The sequence below is a fragment of the Daktulosphaira vitifoliae genome, unplaced genomic scaffold (genome assembly GCF_025091365.1).
Source record: "Daktulosphaira vitifoliae isolate Bord-2020 unplaced genomic scaffold, ASM2509136v1 Scaffold_3, whole genome shotgun sequence".
Lineage (NCBI taxonomy): Eukaryota > Metazoa > Arthropoda > Insecta > Hemiptera > Phylloxeridae > Daktulosphaira > Daktulosphaira vitifoliae.
In genome coordinates, this window is record NW_026099574.1 from 10009715 (window position 1) to 10028649 (window position 18935).

The window sequence follows — 18935 nt, forward strand, 5'->3', positions numbered from 1 at the left end:
TGGTGTTGTTCATCTTTTAAACTTATTAATTTATAAAATGAGGAAATCAACTAAAAATAGTCAAGTTGTCTAAAAATATTTTATTTAGTAAAAATAACAGTATAAATAACTATTTTGAACTTGAATCAAATTTTATTTACATTCAGAATCTAAAATTATTTTTAATTAAGGAATAGTTAGTTATTTTTAGTAATACTACTAATTAATTATTATTATGTATAAAAGTACAGTTAAATGTTTTCCAGTAGAATAAAATTAAAAAAAGGTATCTTATATATCTCTTCTTCTATCTCAATAAAAATGATCAAATTTTTGTTTATTATTTTGTTTTTATTTCACTGTGTATTTAGGTTATTATATAAATCATAAAACTCAAAAAAAATTATAGAAATTAAAAAATGTGTTTTAAATTATTTAGCTATAAAAAATTTGTTTTGATTTTAAATATCAAGTATTTCCTTAAATTTAGGCAACAAGTTATGGATATTCTATTATTGAAAGTTGTTTTTCTGGGTTGATATTGTGTTATAAGAAAGCTCTTAATATTTTTATTTTATGATGTATGTACAAAGTGTTGCAGTTCATAAAATTAAAATTGTTTTGTTTTACTTATTAACCTTGTGTTTATTTACTCATTTATTTTAAATGTATATTGAGTTGTAATTTTTAATTTAATTTTACGCTTAATGAAAAAAGTGGTTCAAAGTATTATCTTTTTCATTTTCTAGTATAATAATTTCACTGTGTCTTTAATTTAATTTATGGAGTTATTTAATAAAATTATTTAATGATCGATTAGCTTATTCTCTTGGATTTAAAACAATCACTATTCCTTCAATATTTAGTGAAATGTTTTCTTGTTTAACAAATAATATTTTCCTACAAAATGTTAATGTATTTAGGTATTTATATTTTATTTTAAATATACTTATTGTAATTAAATGCATTTAACTCAGGATAATGAAAGACTAGAACTTATACTCTGTATTTTTTCTAGAAGCCACCTTGATTTTTTCCTTTGCCTAGAATTATTTTTGAATAGAATTCATTCTAAAAAGAATTATTTAAAGTGTATTATTAAATTTTTAATTTAATACTATTTATTGTTCCTTCACTACTCCCTCAACCTAATCAGATAACAAAATTAATATTCAATTTACATTTATCATTCTTGTAGCATAATAATAAGGTAATAATAATAATATTAAGGGGAGAAAAAAGACATATTAATCCATACAAAATTTTATTTGTTATGATACTACCACACTGTACTATTACAGGATTATTGAATTAGTTAAAGTTCGTCTATGTTTAATGACTAAGTTATAAGTTATAAATAATTTTTGTTGGAGAAGTTTTGAAAAAAAATATATATATATAATTATTAGTAATATTGATAATAATAAAACTGGCTTACTTTTTTAATAACAAAAATAGTCGATTATCTTTGACATTTTTAATCGAGTTTAGAATAATTGTTTACAGTTAAAGTAATAGGAGCATATATATATATATTAATATTAACATTTCTTTTTAGTATCAAATAAGTGTCATTAATATCATTATAACTTTAAGTGTAATTAATGGTTATAATTTTATTGTTTTAAGCATTTATCAATTGCGCGTGTAAGTTTGTAGCGAAACAATCGAATGTAAATAAAAATCTATTGATACTGCTATAAAATATTTCATGTTAGTTTTGAGTGGTTTCTATTAAGATAGACGTTTGTGAAAAAAAACCCTTATCCCAATAGTTATCAATTACGAGTTAGCTTCAAAGTTTACATAGTTCTCTACTAGACTTTCAGGGCCATATGTATATATATATATACATATAGACAGATTCAAGTGATCAATTTAATTCATATATTAGCACGTATTTAATGTATATCTTAAATTACGTTTTTAATTTGTGGTATAATAATTCAGTCATATGTTTGAAGTTGATTTGGACACATAGTTACTAGACTTCATAAAGAGTCTTTCCTAATTTTTTTTATATTTAACATTTATACGTGTATCTTATTATAAAAAATAGTATTGTATTAATCGGTAATAAATCTAGAAATATCGTTAATTAAACACGGATTAGAAAATTGAATAGTTAGCATGTTTTTTGGTAAGTAGTTCTCAGCAGGGTTACTTCATATAATATCAGTATTAAAAATGAATGAATTAAATAGCTTATTGTACAGTGTATTTATTTCTTCATTGTTTTTTTTTAGTGATATATTTCTTGTACGTTAGTAATTCTTATTTATATACCGCGGAACAATAATATTTTGTATATTATCTCGCACTAATTTGAAAGAATGAGTAAAATAAGTGCTATTTTAAAGCTACCAAAACTGAGGCCCGAAGACTTCAAAATTCAGTCTATTTATATTATAAAAATGTATTTATGTTCTAATAAGGTAAAAATCATACTTCCCGTATAAAAACAAAGTATTTTTATTGAAAGTATTCAATCTCGTGGAACGTGACTAATAATTTGTTTTATCATTATATTAGAAAAGGATTAATTGTGTTATCAACTACAAACATATTAGTCCGTAATAAGTTAATTAATTTGATCAATATTTATAAGTTATTTATTTTTGCCCAAGTTATAATTTTTTTAGTTACTATAATAAATGAATTTTGTTGCATATATGTTTTGTAATATTGTAAGTAAATATGTTTAAAAAAAATTAAATAGCGAGTCGAAATTTTGTTGCTTTTGATACTAAGACGTTTTAATTATGATTAATCTGATGTCATGCATATAAATAAAAAATAATTAATAATATCTAGTCTTACCATCATTTTATGTTTTGTAGATGACGAAGAACAGTTTTATCTTCAACTATTGTGAAATTTGTACTTGGTTTTTTCATTCATTCAGCTCTCTTTTGTCCTGTTTTTTACTATAGCTATGCGTTTCATTTGTGTTGTACAGCGTGGATGTGTTTTTTCTCATTATGATCATTAATCATAATATTCACACAAATACTGATACCTTACAAAAATATCGTAAAAGGAATTTTGTGTAGATTTTAATAGGATTTTCGAGGTGTCGAGTATCCAATAGATATTTGTCACCCTATACAATAATGTTTATTTTTAATAAACTATTTTTGTTAAAATTAATATTTGATGTTGATTAGTTAAAAATGTAGATTATATAGAAATAAATTTCAACTTTTAAGTTCATAATTTGTGTACATTTCTTTTGAAGAACAATATAAATGTTAAAACTGCCCCTATAATAACTAGTTAATTTATATAAAAGTCTAACCAATTAAATATTAAGTTGTTTCAATTAAGAAGAATCTAAATTAATACAGTATGGCATAATTAAACTGATTAATTTGAGTTAAATTAAATTAAACATTGTGGTATTGTTATAATTGTATTTTGAAAAAAGTATATATTTATTTTAGTGAACATTTATTTTTATTATCAAAATAAAAAATAAAATTTTAGTATCGTGGGAAGATTAGAAAAATTAATTTTTATTTAGGTTTTGGCTTCTTAAATATTAACCACAGAAATATACTTTATCAATCATTGTAAAAAAACTCTTTATTGCATGTATAAAGCATAATATATGTTTGATATAAACTGCTTAAAAAATTTTCCAATCTACTGCACATAACGGTAGTTAAAGCCACACTGATCTCTTTTATGGCAATATCATTGTGGCTTGCAGTGAATAAAATGCATTTTATTATTGATCTTTTAAAGAATTACTTTACCTTTAATCGCTTTCAAGAATTAATTCATAAGACAATAGTTGTCACTATTGTTCAAATCAACAAATTCATTGTATTTAACATTGTGTCATTTTTTTTAGTATTAAGAAAACCAATAGTCTTGATTTTAATGAACCTGCTGCCCTACATAAATATCCGGGGTCATCACATGTCTTTTTAATAATTCTCTGCTGCTAATATGCTTTCATTTTTTGAAAAATATACTTTTGTTAATTTATATTTTATTGACGATTTATTGTTTTTTTTTATAGAAACTAATGTATGATAATTATCCCCTAGTTATTACTTTTTATTTTAATAATGAAGATCGCTAAACAAATAAGTATTTGTAAAGTGACTTTTGTAAACGGTTACATGTACTAATGTAAAAACTTTTTTAGCCTAATAATTGTTAGAATTATTGTTTTATTGAACGTAATTTTTTTTCTTGAAGTTTATGTACAATATCATGTACCGATTTAATCTGTTAATCCTGAGACTCTTTTCAATATAATGTTTTTCACGAAAAAATTATTTCATTTTACACGCTGAACACGTTCTTAGCTATTTAAATTTATATTCACAATCGTATAATAAGTAAAGAAGTTATTATTTAATCGGGTAGCTTTAATCAATATGATTGAAATCCGTGATGGTGGCACAGAGTTTAGTTAAACGCTTGGGATTCGGTCGTGAATGAGTCATCAGCCGCACTGTTAAATTTGTCAAGTTGTATACAAGTTTCTAATGATACAGTACTGAGTAAATCTCGTCTGTTGTAATCTTTGGTTTCACTTTGATACCGTTAGTGTGATTTTTGACGGATATGTTGTAAGATTACGCGACGATTAATTCGGAGTATCTTTTCGAACAGCCTTATGATAGATTGGAAAAAAACGACGGTAGTAGCGGACTAACGCTTTTGGCATACACACTCATTTTAATGTTATTCCCCCATCGCCATCAGTTGCGACGGCAGTTATTATAAAGCCGACACATTCTACGTACCTCCCCCGACCCGGTGTGCCGGTGTTCCTACCGCGGCCGCCTTGTAGTATTATTCAAAACTGCTATTTCTCTCTCCTGTCCGCTCTCAATCGTCGAGTGAGCGCGGGCTGGTGTTGTTCATCGTGTGCTCCGTCATATTGTTATTTGTGCCGTTGCCGTAAGTTTCATTTGAAAATCGTGACCGGTATGTGTGTAAATCGAAACTCATTTGTCACATCTTTCCCTTATGAACTCTTTGTCGATTAAAGTGCATTTATTTATTTTTTTATGAAAAAATGAATGATTTAATAGATTGAACATTTTTTAAAAGTGTATAGTTTTAATTCATAAAGCTATCGTAATGATTTTGCAATGAACAGTTTTTTGTTTTTAGGTTCAATTAGGTTTGGTAATTTAAATAATTTTTCGGAGTAGTGTTTATTTAAAATGTCTTTACCAAGTTTTCTACTGAGCTAATGATTTAAAATTTTAGTGGCGTTTATTAATTTTTATTTGATATCCAAGTGATAAAATCATCATTGCCGTTTTTACTATAAAAACGGCAATGTCTTTTAACTTTAATGACATTCAAAGTAACCTTGTCACCGCTGTTTATACACCTATTGTATTCGTGGACAGCGGTGTGTAATTAGCGAAATTATTCCTGTTAAAATAATATAACAAAAGTAAACCTATCTATTATCAACTCTCATTCACTTATCTAAATAATAATAAACTTATAATAAATAATACTTATATTAAAGAGAGGGAAGAATGGGAAAAATGAGTTTTCGGATGCACAACTATTTTTATTCAAAAATTATAGCTATTTTTAAAAAATTTTATCTTTATTAAATATTATATGTTAGATATGGCAATAATTCAAAAGTGACGTGTTGACTGTTAATTTGGTAGTTTAGTGGAAACTTGTGGGTAGCTGTTTTCATTTGCATTTTTTAAAAGCAATTAGCATGACAAAAGGTGGATCATCGCCTGTTTTAGTGGAAAATGGGAACAAATCCTCTGAACCTATTAAAAAGCGCGGAGGGTTCTTTAGCGGATCGTTTAGGCGTCGTCGCAACCCCGATCCCAAAATCACCGATACCATAATCATCAACGAAAATGTGTCATACAACGGCAACAACAATAATAAAAATAACATCAAAGGCGTAACCTCACCTGTTGTGAATGTACAACCACATCAAGTCGTGGACAACAAAAAGCCTCCTTTGCAACAAAAGCAGCCCTCGACAGTTATAGCTTCTGATAAAAAAACGTCTTATCAGAAAAAGGATGAGCTTAAAAAACAGCAACAAGCAGCCCTTGCAGCCGCCGCTGTCGAAGCAAACAAAAAGAAAGCGGAACAGAAAAAGACAGACGATCCGAAGAAAGCCGTAAAAAGAGGTAAACAAACGGTTTTTGTTAGCGCGATGCTTTTTCCGTATTAGGTACCAGTCCTCCGTTTACATCTCAAAGTCGTTCATAAAAATCGTTTCTCATAAGTTGAACGAACTTGTTACATTTAGTCATTGCATTTTTAAAATAAAAATAACTGTTGCGGTGATTTATGACGATGGAATTGTTTATGAATGTTTCTTATTTAGTTTAAGTTACTTTTCAGAGCATAAATTTAGCTTGAAAATGTCTCTAAAACTCGTCTAGTTCACCCCATTGAAAGTTATTTAAATGCACGAGCAGCTAATATTAAATAGTATTAAAACAATTAGTATTAATATTTATGTTACTATTATTATTTTCAAGAGCGACTATTTAACATGTTTTAGTCAGTAACTTCTAGCGTAATTAAACAGCTAGGAACACTAAAGCCAACCGCTGATATTCGTGAAAACAAAAATTTTTAAGTTATTATGGAATGGGATGGTAACGTGTTGTGAAAATTTATTTTCAATAGCTATTTTAATTTTATCTTAATGAGAAAACTTTTTGTATAATGGATTTCTTCTTCCTAAGAATAGTTGGAATATGTCTGTTAAATAGTCGAATTTTAGTATCGTACTCACGTACACTATTATATTATACGCTTAACGAAGACCTGCAAACGTGACGGTACCTAAAAAACAATACGTATGTAAAACGGTATCCCCTCTTATTTTGCACTTATTTTATTTATGATTGGAGCTTTTATTAAGAAAAAATAACATATGTTCATATAACATGTGTACCACGATTGCAGCTCATTGTATCATATCAGTAGTTGTGTAATGAAATAATATGTACAATAAAAAAGATGATAAAATCTTTTTAAGCCAACTGCAATTACATGCTTAAATAATAACTATTTTTTTTAAAGTGAAAGTAGTTACAACTGTCGTAGTGATGTACCTTACCAAATGGGGTGTTTTGTGTAGAAATTTTTACTTGTTGTTTTTTTTTAAACCACATAACCTCGCATATTGTTCCGAAATTAAGTTAAGTTTAATTTCAAAAAATGTCCAACCGTTTTGTGTTTTAAAAGTTAAATTCAGATAATTCATTAAATTCTGAACCAAACGGGATTTATATGAATGAATCGTTATAAAATATTAGAATGGTTATTTATGAGGAGGTCTCTGTTGAGACCGAGATAAAAATATATTTACTTTTTAGGCTTTCTGATTTTTATGTCCAAGGTCGTATTATTTTTTATGCTTAGTGTTAATTTTCTCAAATCCGCCATGGTTTTATATATTCAGTGTATCTATTTTTTTTACTTATACCCCTAAATTTACAAAAAACAACAGATTTTATCCAGTTTGTGTCAAGGACGAGTAATTACTAGAATGTATTTCTTTATGGTGAGCATATTTTTTTTTAAACGAAACAGTATTACATATTATGGGTAATCGTAACGAAGAAAGTACTGTAGTAGAACGCAAGTCATTCGATACTCATCTGAAACTCGAATAATCAAATATCCAAAACTGAAAATTGTTTTGAAATGTTTTCTGTATTTTTTTTATTTTTATTATTTATCATTATAAAAAGATATCTATGAGAACATTTTTATAAATTTTGAAAATTGTTCTATTTATTTTTTGGTTATCAGTCGTTAGTCGTTCCGTCCGTTTAAATTGTCTCACTTAAAAAGAAAACCTTCAACATCCGTTTCGGTCTCCCTGATTTTCATTCTCAATATTTGTTTTTTTATGTATTTTCGATTGATTATGTACAAATATTTTTTAATAATATTTTGAATTTTAGGACAACTTTATCGCATATGACGTATTTTAATAATTTTCATGTTTTTTACGTTTATCCCCGTCCACCTGTAGTGCACCTCTCGTCATAATGATGAACGCCAAGGCCGTTCGTGACTCTTATCTATTTTAAAAAACTGTTTGATTTATATCGCCCTAATTTAGAGCACTGCGGTAATGATTTTATCAATTTTAATGCGTCTGCACGCAAAATAAAAAATTGTAGTTTTATATGAATTAGTTTTCACTGCAATTGTGACGAAATTTTTAATGCTCGATGAAGTTATAAATCGAAAAGAAAAATTTGTTCTTCTCTTTGTAACAAGCATTTCGCAAAAAAAAAAAAAGCGACATTTGTATTTTTTTCACTTAAATTTTTATTTGACTATAGAGAGTTATTTCTTCAAGAAATGAATGCTCAATTGAGATTAACCATCAGATAGAAATATGAATCATGATTAATAAACTCTAGACGTTTAAAAAAGAAAACATTTAAGTCTCATTGATTACATGATGTCAGATGTATTGTAGTGCTATTAGTAATTTACCCTTATACGTTAATTAATTGATATATAGACATTTGTTCCCAAATTTCAACACTATATTTATAAATAATCAAAATTTCGGTTTTCCTAGATTCTAAATTTGTCAAGTTTTATTAAGTTATCAGAATTAGGAACCTATTTTTATTCCTTGTTATTTATGAAAAAGCTCAAGTCTATAAAAAACTATAATCATAATTTTATAATAATTTGTATAAACCATAAGGTTATTTTATAGTTGTCGGTCAAAATTTCGTTATTGATTTTAATGAATTGTTTTAAATAACTATAATTTTAATGAAATCTGTAATACAAAGTATTTGTAGTATTTGAATGATTACCTCGTTATTATGTGTGTATTGCACACATCTGCTTAAAAGTAAAACCTATATTGATTATTATAACAATTAGTAATATTGTAAATTTACTTTTTGCTAGTTCCATTTTAATGCATATTTGCTGGTATTTTTTCGCGCGCACTTTCTCATTAAATGATTATGTCATGCTTACATGGAGTCCATGTGTTCGGTGTGTGGTTGTAGTTAACGGCTTATACATTCGCCTCGAGTGTACAGCGTTGGCTGCAGAATTTTGTGTATTACACTATGATGTGATGCAATGTAATAGGATTTTAACGCGCTCTTTGCAAATCCAAAAAATACATTGAATAATTGTACAATATTTTGCTGATTGACTTAAATAAATTAAATCTCTTTTGATATTTTACCTTGTTCATAACAGTGCATTGTTTTATTCGTCACCGGTTTTTAGGTAAAAGTATTTAATACTTTTTCTCCTTAATCAAAAGTATTCGTGACCTATTTTTATTACTTGTTTAGGTCTGATAGTAATCTTAATAGTTTTGCTATTAAAGGTTTTTATTTTACTATATATTTTAATAACAAACTGCTAAAGCCTATTTTTTATGTTTGTGGTCTTATACCGGAAATATATAATTTGTAATAGTACAATTTTTAATTTTCTTAATGGTATGCTAAAAGGGCGTAAGCTTACTATTTTCTTAAACTAGTGTAACTTTCTATGCTTTTCATTGAGTTAATAGAGCAAGATATTTATAACAATCCATCATACATATCATGATAATTTGAAAGTTTCTATAAATTTTCATTCAACGTTAATAGAGAATGCATTGCATTCAATTTATCTAAAAACTAAAAATCTACTTATTAGGATTAATCAATTTATTATATTTATCAAATTCAATTAAAAAAAAAAATACATATCATTATTATACTTTTATCTGTGTAAAAACTTCAAGAATGTAATAGTTATCAATGTGACTCTTTTTATAACTAACACAGTCTAAGAAAAAAAAATAATTGTGAAATTAGTAATCTAGCTTTACTAGTATAGAGAAACTTAATTTTCCCATTGTTAATAAAATCTCACTATAAATCTGTAGCGTTACACGTACACTTTTATTTTAATAAAATAGCAACTAAGTTAGTTGCTATCTGTTAGTTAAGTGCTAATGCGCTAAGTGCTAACTCTTTCAAAAGTTTAATGGGTAATTTTTTTATTGTTTAAAATCAAAATAGATTTTAATTTAGTGATGAATATTTATTTATAACATTCAAAAACTCGTGCGTGTATACCAAACAAGTATTATTAAAATTTTATAATTGCTTCCATTTAATCCTATTGTTCTCTTTGAAAAATATTTTCTCAGCTGTTTTTTTTTTTTAATTTTATCAATGGATAATTTATAATTGATTAATTTCGAATGAGTAGTAACGTTTAAATACCAATGATTATTTTTTTTTGTGTTATATGTGAAATACTTTTTATTATACTTAATCTAATATATTAAATTAATTTATTATAATTTGGTAAATTGCTTGGATTGATTGAGTTGCCTCCGGTTTAGCCTCTACTCGTGTTTTTGACGCCAGTAAGCTAAAAATAACGTATGTCCTGTACGTCCTGGTGTGTGCAGTCATCAGCATCTATAAATATAATATGCATGTAATTCAACGGTAGTTGTTAGGCGGCTAGTAGAATTGACGGGCCTGTATGAATTTAACCGCGAGTTATACAAACGGATATCCTGTTTTGTCGCCCCTTCATTCTGTGTAAAAACCTTACTGCTTGCACCTTATGACAATCGGCGGATTAATAAAAAGTTGCTATTCGTTTCACGTTTACTTTATTCTGTTGTCGAAGGTAATTAAACCCTATGCAGGCGCCAAAACTATCGATTGATATCATTTTTAAGCCAAGTGGTCTACCAGACCACTTACATTTTTGAACAGAATTAAGTACTACTTTTGCACATTTTAACTTAGTTTAACTTGTATAATTTTGAAATTAACAACGAAAATTAATCAATATTAACGAGTTCTTTTTTTTTATTATTTATGTGAATCTGATAATTATCAAAATTTTATGTAAAACACGGTATTGTACTACAATGGCGCTAATGTCATCCATAAAATGAACTGCATAGAAACACTATCTTTAGATAAGTTTTTTAAGGCCAATTTTAGGATCACAGTTATTTTAGTTCTCTTCTTTTACTATAGGGTTATTAAAACAGTGACATGTCTCCTAAGGTCTTAATAATTAATTTAACTACCTATCGCATAAATGTATTTGAAATACATAAGAGTGTCTGTTTCTACCGAACTAGTATAATAATGATTTTATTGATATGATTTGTTTTCGTTGGAAATAAAGGATGAGATAATTCGTCGATTTTTTCACATATTCATAATTTAGAGATTAATAGATGAAAGATTATATCCGAAATAAAAGGGTGGAGAATTTATCTAAGAATAACATACAGTTCATATATTATATAAATAGTAGACTATTCTAATTTAGCAATGGGTGCATTAAGAGATTTTTCAAGGCCTATACTGATATGTGTAGTTAATGCGACTAGATATGTTGTTAATAAAATAAAGCAATGGTTATGGTTATCTTTAATCGATTGCTAATATTCCCTGTAATATTAATCATTTTTACGAGCTTTTCTTTTAACATCGCATAATTTTTTTATAATTAACTATCCATTTAAACGTATATAATTGCGTTTGATAATTTTTGTTTTTATTCACTCTAATTATTATTATTGTTATGTGTAATTCACATGATCCATCAAAAGTCATTACTGCTGCCTTTTTGATTTTTTTGTTCTTTGTATGTATTATTGGAGATTAGTTTTTTTTTAGTATCTTTTAGATTGGTTGAAAGTATTGCCAAAATTTAGTATTTTTTGTAAAATTGTATCATTAGAGATAGCCATAAATATTTATGAGCATTATTACTAAGTTATTCGAAATAATTAGACAAAAATATTATTTTATTTAATACAACTTAAAATAATAGTTCTGTGGACCTTGTCAAATTGTATTTACAATTGTATTTAAAGCAATTTATTATATTGTTTTTTAAATCTGTAAATGAATTTCAGTTAAATATTAACAATGAATACTAGATAAGGATAGTGTTGTTTTAGGCACAAGATTATATAAATGTTAACACTATAAATACTTATTATTCTTTATATATTGAAAATGGTTTAAATCACTTTGCGTCAGAGTCGATATAACTAATGATTATACTTTGCCGCAGCCGATTAGAAGTATTGTTAAATATCCCACAAAACAATATTGCCTATTAATAGTAAAAAATATATTTACATTTTACATAGTATACTAAGTAAACAATCATTATCGCCGTAATGTGTTGTTCTTGGCTTCACGCAAGTAAACATTTTTGCCTTAATCGATTGAACAAGTGTATTTATTTATCCGGTTTCTGTAATTGCTTTAGTTTAGCATTTGAAATTCTAAGTATTAAGGTGTAGTGACTCGAGGTACGCAAAGAATTTTATATAATAAAAACTAAGACGAATCGAAACGTATTACTAATTATTTTATTTTCAATTCATTAATGAAGTTGTTATGAACTTCAAAATGTGTCAAAGTAATTAAAATTTTCTTCTTATTTAAAAAAGCAATTTAATCGTATCCAGTTTTTATTTGCTCTAGTCGAATTGGTTTGTAATTCGGACAAACGAGCGATGATCATTGGAATGATCCAATCGCTATTTCGTTATTTTTTTTAATACCGGTGTCGGTTGTTTGAATAGTAGCCGAAACCCGTAAGCAATAGCGTGTGTATTGTAAACATCCCATGGTATTTTAACCCATTATTAGCAGTTGAGAAGTCTGGCAGAACTATGTAATTATTCTCATTCGGCGGATGGCTTACTTCGAAGCGTGATACTATGTGGAAAAACGTTTCGTGGTTTTTCTTGCAACTTCCTCAGTGAGAGATATTTAGAAAATATCTACTTTGGAAAAAAAAAACACTAGCGCTGGTGTTACTGTTGTAAATGATAATCGTAATAATATTGAAATGATTGCGAACAAGGTCGCGCGCAACAATTTTGACGAGCGCAGACAATTACCATCCTTATCGTTTCATTAAGCGAAATTATGATGTTTGTCGAGCATACGGCCGTGTCTTCGAGATTTNAATGATTGCGAACAAGGTCGCGCGCAACAATTTTGACGAGCGCAGACAATTACCATCCTTATCGTTTCATTAAGCGAAATTATTATGATGTTTGTCGAGCATACGGCCGTGTCTTCGAGATTTGTAAAGATTAACCAGATGCACGTCTAAAACAATATTACTTAAAAAATGAGAAACCAAACGATATCGTTCATGTTTTTGTGCGTCACATTTTTGTTATAAGAGGGACACATTAATCATTTGTCGGGGAAAAATATTCTAGGCGATATGCCAAACGCCTATCCGATGTAATACAGCACACGTTTACGTTCCGATGACCTCTCTATGTGTTAGTGTGTACATTGTTCAAGGCAGAAGCTCAACATCAGCAAATGAACACGCCCAGGCCGCTGTCCGAACAATTGGTTTTGATTTAATATGTCGCGCCTATGTTGCAACATACCTGCCGCTTTAATGAACACATTGACTTCTAAGCGTTCATTGTTTTACAATTGGTCATTTTCGGTTAAAAAGTTTTTAATTTGCTTTAAATATTTATTTTCGTAGAAAATCATAAAATAAAGACGATCTTTCAATAAGCTCTGTTCAGTTTATCGCGTCAGGTAAAATATAATTTAAGAAATATTTCTCTAGTAGTTATGTGTGAAATGTGAAGGTCAATTTTTGAAAATGTACTCTTTGACAATCATTTTCTATGAATCGTATGTCTTGTATAATGTAATGTCATGTTTTACAGATTACAATTTGTACACGGTTGTTTGTATTAATTTCGCGTGGTATTAGTGGCCAATTTTCGCTTTGAAACGTGTATTGGAGGTTATGAAAAAAATTATTCGACATAGGCTGTGATATAGAGCACAACGTGTACCGGTATGTAATATCATCGTGGAAAACGTAGTGGTATTAATTTTACTTAATAAAAATGCCCGTGTTTTTTAAGTCACGGCTGAACGATCGCCATCAACGAACTACTGCATTTTTTGTCTTGCTGTACAATGTTGTCGATAGAGACGAGCAGCCATAATTACTAGACCATGGGTGTAGCAGTTATTTTATGATGGTAGCAGTCACCGTAGTAATAAAAATGCGTCTAACGTCTCATATGTCCACACACTGGACAATTGATTATTTTAAGTATATCCGAGAGAAAGCAGATGTCTCCTGTTTGAATTTGTACTTTTGAGTAACATGCAAATGATAAAATCTTGAATTATTTTCCTAGTGTTCCTTTATTTTAGCTATAAACGTTATCCGAATGAGAGACCAAATATAGACTGTTTCGGGGAAATATATGCTTAAGATTTTATTGTGTTCACTTTTAGAGCCCACTGGATAAAAGTTAGAATTAGTTTTGAATTTCATCCAAAATCGTGTGTCTAAGAGAACTCTGTTTGGGAATTCTCAGACTACTCATGTAGTTGGAAATAGTTAATTTCATTTTTTGTAACGATTAAAAATGCTCACGTATTTACAATCTATACAGAGTGATTGTTTTATAGTTGACCACTAAATTTTTTCTAAAATGATAATAATGTTGAGAATTTATTTTTTTAGTTTTGTGTAGAATTATTTATTTTTCGATTTATAATTCATTAAATATTGTTCAGGTACATAATTTTTCAGACTGATCCCTTATTTTGTATAAGGTCACCTACTTTTTTTTTAATCGTAACATAGATATTTTACTAGCTTAAATGTAAAAAAATGGTTGGTTGATAACAAATTTTGAATCAGTATTTCGAGTAATTAACATTTTTTAATAAAGACTGGAGCCTGTTGTATTATTATCATTATACATTAATCTGTCGCGTTTCTCCCATCTAGATATAAAAATGTTCATAATTTCACAAATAATAGTTCAAAATTTGCTGTTAGCCATTCATTTTCTTAGTTAGATCATATTCTAATATTTAAGCTAGTAAAATATGTATGTTGCCTTTAAAAAAAATCAAGTTGGTACTTTTATAAGCAAAAAACAGAAAATTGTTTAAATTATTATTTTAAATAAAATTTAACGGTCAATGAAAAATCAATCAGTTTTTTGTATTAACTATATATTATGAGCATGTGCACCGTACTTTTTATTTTTCCGCTGTTATATTCATTAATAATGTTGGTCATATTAGTTTACAAGAATTTTCTCGTGCAAGTTTTTTTTTATAATTATGTCTTTTTCAAATTATATTTTTGATGTTAGAGGAATAATTGAGATTATTTTTATTAAATTTTCAATGAAATTATCTTGTTTATAGGTTTTAAACAAATTATTTTATTTTGCTTGTAACATTTGTTTTTTCTTGTACGCCGTAATATTACATCAGAGACTTAATGTCTACTATCGTTTCATTGTTCATTTAATGGGTTATCGATATTATTGTTTATGATTCGCGTATATTAGATTATAAACAATTTAATTATTCATTGTGTGTATAGTTTAAAATAAGAACGCTCACACGGAGACATTAAAAAAATTTACTTCCGGCGTGTCAAAATTAGATTTAGTAATATTTTTCTGACGATTATTCTTCAAGGTTACCTCAGTTATCAAAGCTTTTACGTGGATACAGTTAATTAACCTAGAAATCTATATTTTTATTATTTTTTCGGGTTTTAAAAGTTCCTACAAATTACTTTGCGAGCTTCTATAATCACAATGTAAGTATGCAGGGTGATAAATATGATAAATGAAACCACTTAATTGAAAAATAAAAATAATGGTAAGAATCTTTTTTGGAAAATTTTTTTTTCTTTAAGTTACACGTTTTATCAATTTATCATAATTGAAAAATTGAAAAAAATATGCAACTAAAAGAAACCAAAAATATATTTATATATATATTATTATTATTATTCAAAATTATTCATGTTTATTTTCGATTAAACATGTAGCTCATGATAAATTAATCACCTTTTATATTAAATCCATATATTACATCTTAATTAAATTTTTAAGTATACAAAAAATCTTTTTGTTTTTTGTTGATGTCTAGTAGTAAGTTAATCATTATGAAAATTCTCTTGATGAATATAATATGGCGGTTACAGTGATATCATACAACAGTCTAAAGATATATCTCCCCATCGTGTTGTTTTGCTGGATTAATTTAAAAATGAGATGTTTGTCGTGGACGCCTTTTAAATGTAGAGATTAATGTTAAAAATAAAACGTCGCCATTCTATTCAAGTGGTTTATTCCCAACGAACAGCAGAAATGTTTTTTGTAACAATATGTTTTGTTTCTTATCAAAATGTCACTGTAATAGTATACGTAGTATGCCGGAGAACTAGTATCCCTGAGATAACCGGCATATTTATGTTGTTTAAAATCAGAAGTTTAGCAACGATTGTGTATTTTTATTTTGGCCATATGCGTATTCATGTATAAGAATTTGTTTGGCTGAGTATCAACTGTCTACGTATTCCAATAGCTGATATTCCACTACTGCGTCTGAGACTTATTTTTGCTTTATATGTAAAGTATTTTAATTAAAAATATTTGATGTAGAGTTCCAATAAAATAATATAAAATTTAAAGCTCAAAAATGCCAAGGTCCAATACTGAAAGATTTAATATTAAACAAATTGTTAAGTCACGGTAAATATTACTGTTTTATTAGTATGGTATTAGTAGAAAAGAAATTAGGCGGAGTTACTTTATTAGATTCAAGTGTAAATAATAAACTATTTTTACATTTCAGTTTTAATATAAATTGATTCTAAAATTAATAATAATTATTTTATTTTGTTGTAAGGTAAAACATATTGCAGTGGTTGCAAAAAGAAGTGTTCCGGTGAAGTACTAAAAATCAAAGGCGATAAATATTTTCACATTGAATGCTTCAAGTGCACAGGTGAGTCTATGCTTATCTATTGTTCCAACATGGTCGCAATAACTGTTAAAAATCCTTTAAAATAAACACTATTATAAGAAACGCTTCGATGCAAATCTGTAGATAGTGTTTAATTTTAAGAATTTGGTAGATTATTTCAAAAGCAACAATAACTCTTATTCCCTTAATTTTATCTCGATTAGTTATTTGATTTATAATTATAATATATGAATACATAATAATTATAGTAATTAAATTTAGAATAAAATTGATTTTCAATAATTTAATATTGTAATTTTTACTGAGATAGTATAAAAATAATAAAGTAGTTGTATATTTCTTTACTTTAAATGCGTATAAAAATTTAAAGGGCTTGATGCAATACTTTTCATTAAAAAATGTTTGTTACTTATAATAAAGTTATAAGTTTTATACACTGGACTACAAGGGACCTACCTTCATCAGAAACAAAAATATACCTTTTCTAAATCAACTTTTCACATCGTTTTCAAATGTGCAATTAGACTTTTTCTATCACTACTAAGTTTTAATATTATTACTTATTATTAAAAAAAAATTAAAAACAAAAAAAAATCGTCTTAAATTAATACTAATTTTGATTATTAATATGTGAAAAATAAGGAAAATAACATATTTAACCTATTTTTTTAATCCTTTAAAGTTGATTTTTGTGAAAGTTTATAATAAAAAAAATTAATTTAATACCATAACTTTTAGCTTAATTTGCAAGTTTGAAATTGACATCATTAAATAGGAAATTTTATGAGAATTAAAAAAATTTAATCGTTAAGATTAATATGCATTCTGTAAATTTTATAATTACTAGTAAATTTATCAAAAAAGCTCAATATTTTTTTCAATTTTTATCGTAATAGATAACTTCAAAATAATAGTAATTATTTCCTAGTAACTTTTAGTGTTTAAAAAGATTGTACAATTGAAATATGAACTGAATTAATTTTAATGATTTACTTTAACTAAAAAAAACAATAAAAAATAAGTTGTTAAAAAGATCTACTCAATGGAGCGTATTATAAAATTTCATTATAATTGTAAAAATGTATTGTTAATTCAGGAGAAACTAACAATCATTTTTTTTAGAAATGATTTATATAACAACATGTTACCAAAAAAATTGGAATATTATAGTCTAGTAGTAGCACACACAAATAGAGTAAAAAAATTATTAAATTACAAAGTAAAATGATTTAATTTTGTAGTTGAAACCTATCATATCAAACTTGATTCGTCAATAAATACTTTGATAACATTAGAAATGAATGAATTTAATTGTTTGTATGGAAAACATGGGATAAGTAGCTGTTTAATCATTTGACGTATCGTTGAAAAAATACCCTCTCAGCTTTGCATCGAAGCTAAAACCTAAAATATAGTAAAATAATTTTAATATGAATAAGAAATTTCTTCTTGAAATTTGATAAAAATCAAATGAATTGAAAATTTATTCTAACTTAAAAAGAATTAAGAAAATAATGCAAAAAATTCCTTGTCATACACGGATTAGAACCTTTTACCCCAAGCGCGTAAAACACAAGTGTTACTCGGCAACCGTATGTCGCTTCCGTCGACTGAAAAAAATAGCAATTTAAGATAGTTCGAATTTCAAAGTTATTTTTCTCGACTTAAAAAAAAAATAAAAATAAGTTTAACTTTCTATGCTATATCAATTTGTTTTATATAATATTTATAAAATCAGTGTACTCCCCTTGTCAGGTATTTTAAAATAAAATACAAAACCCAGAATTTTAACACAAAAATAGCATATTTTAGAATACGGTAGTCATTAATCCCATGAAGACAAATCCTGAGATCAAATTTTTTGTTTTCAACTTAAAGTATATTACATAAGATTTAATTTAAAGTATATATAAAAGTGTCAGTATTTCTGGGACACTTAAAAAAATTAAACTAAAAATGTCCTAGTTTCAATACGCATGTTAAAAGTTTTGACCACCCTTGTATAAAGGGATAGGATGCGATTTAAAAAAAATGTGTCAGATGAAAGAGGTATATAACAATTATTTATAAAAAAATAATATTGATCCATATATTTTTCCAAAAGTTAAAGCAATATAAATTTAAAAATATAAAATATAA

At 26.8% G+C, this 18935-nt stretch overlaps 1 protein-coding gene and 1 long non-coding RNA gene across 4 annotated transcripts in view; both read left to right on the top strand.

The window, feature by feature from the left end:
• Positions 1-4800: 4800 nt before the first annotated feature.
• The window catches only part of LOC126901879 (actin-binding LIM protein 3), a 28770-nt gene continuing 14635 nt past the window's right edge, over positions 4801-18935 (top strand). For 2 of the 3 annotated variants that reach the window (XM_050678771.1, XM_050678772.1), the window contains exons 1-3: positions 4802-4926; positions 5591-6125; positions 16719-16817. In XM_050678771.1, the coding sequence (XP_050534728.1) occupies positions 5693-6125; positions 16719-16817 (532 nt within the window). In that variant the 5' untranslated portion in view covers positions 4802-4926; positions 5591-5692. Of the gene's footprint in view, positions 4927-5590; positions 6126-16718; positions 16818-18935 lie in introns of all 3 variants that reach the window. The other variant, XM_050678770.1, reaches the window with a different exon arrangement.
• Positions 12428-15718, top strand: LOC126901891 (uncharacterized). The gene is made up of 4 exons (XR_007703143.1): positions 12428-12861; positions 12983-13568; positions 13703-13836; positions 13907-15718. It is a non-coding gene; the product is annotated as an uncharacterized LOC126901891 (long non-coding RNA).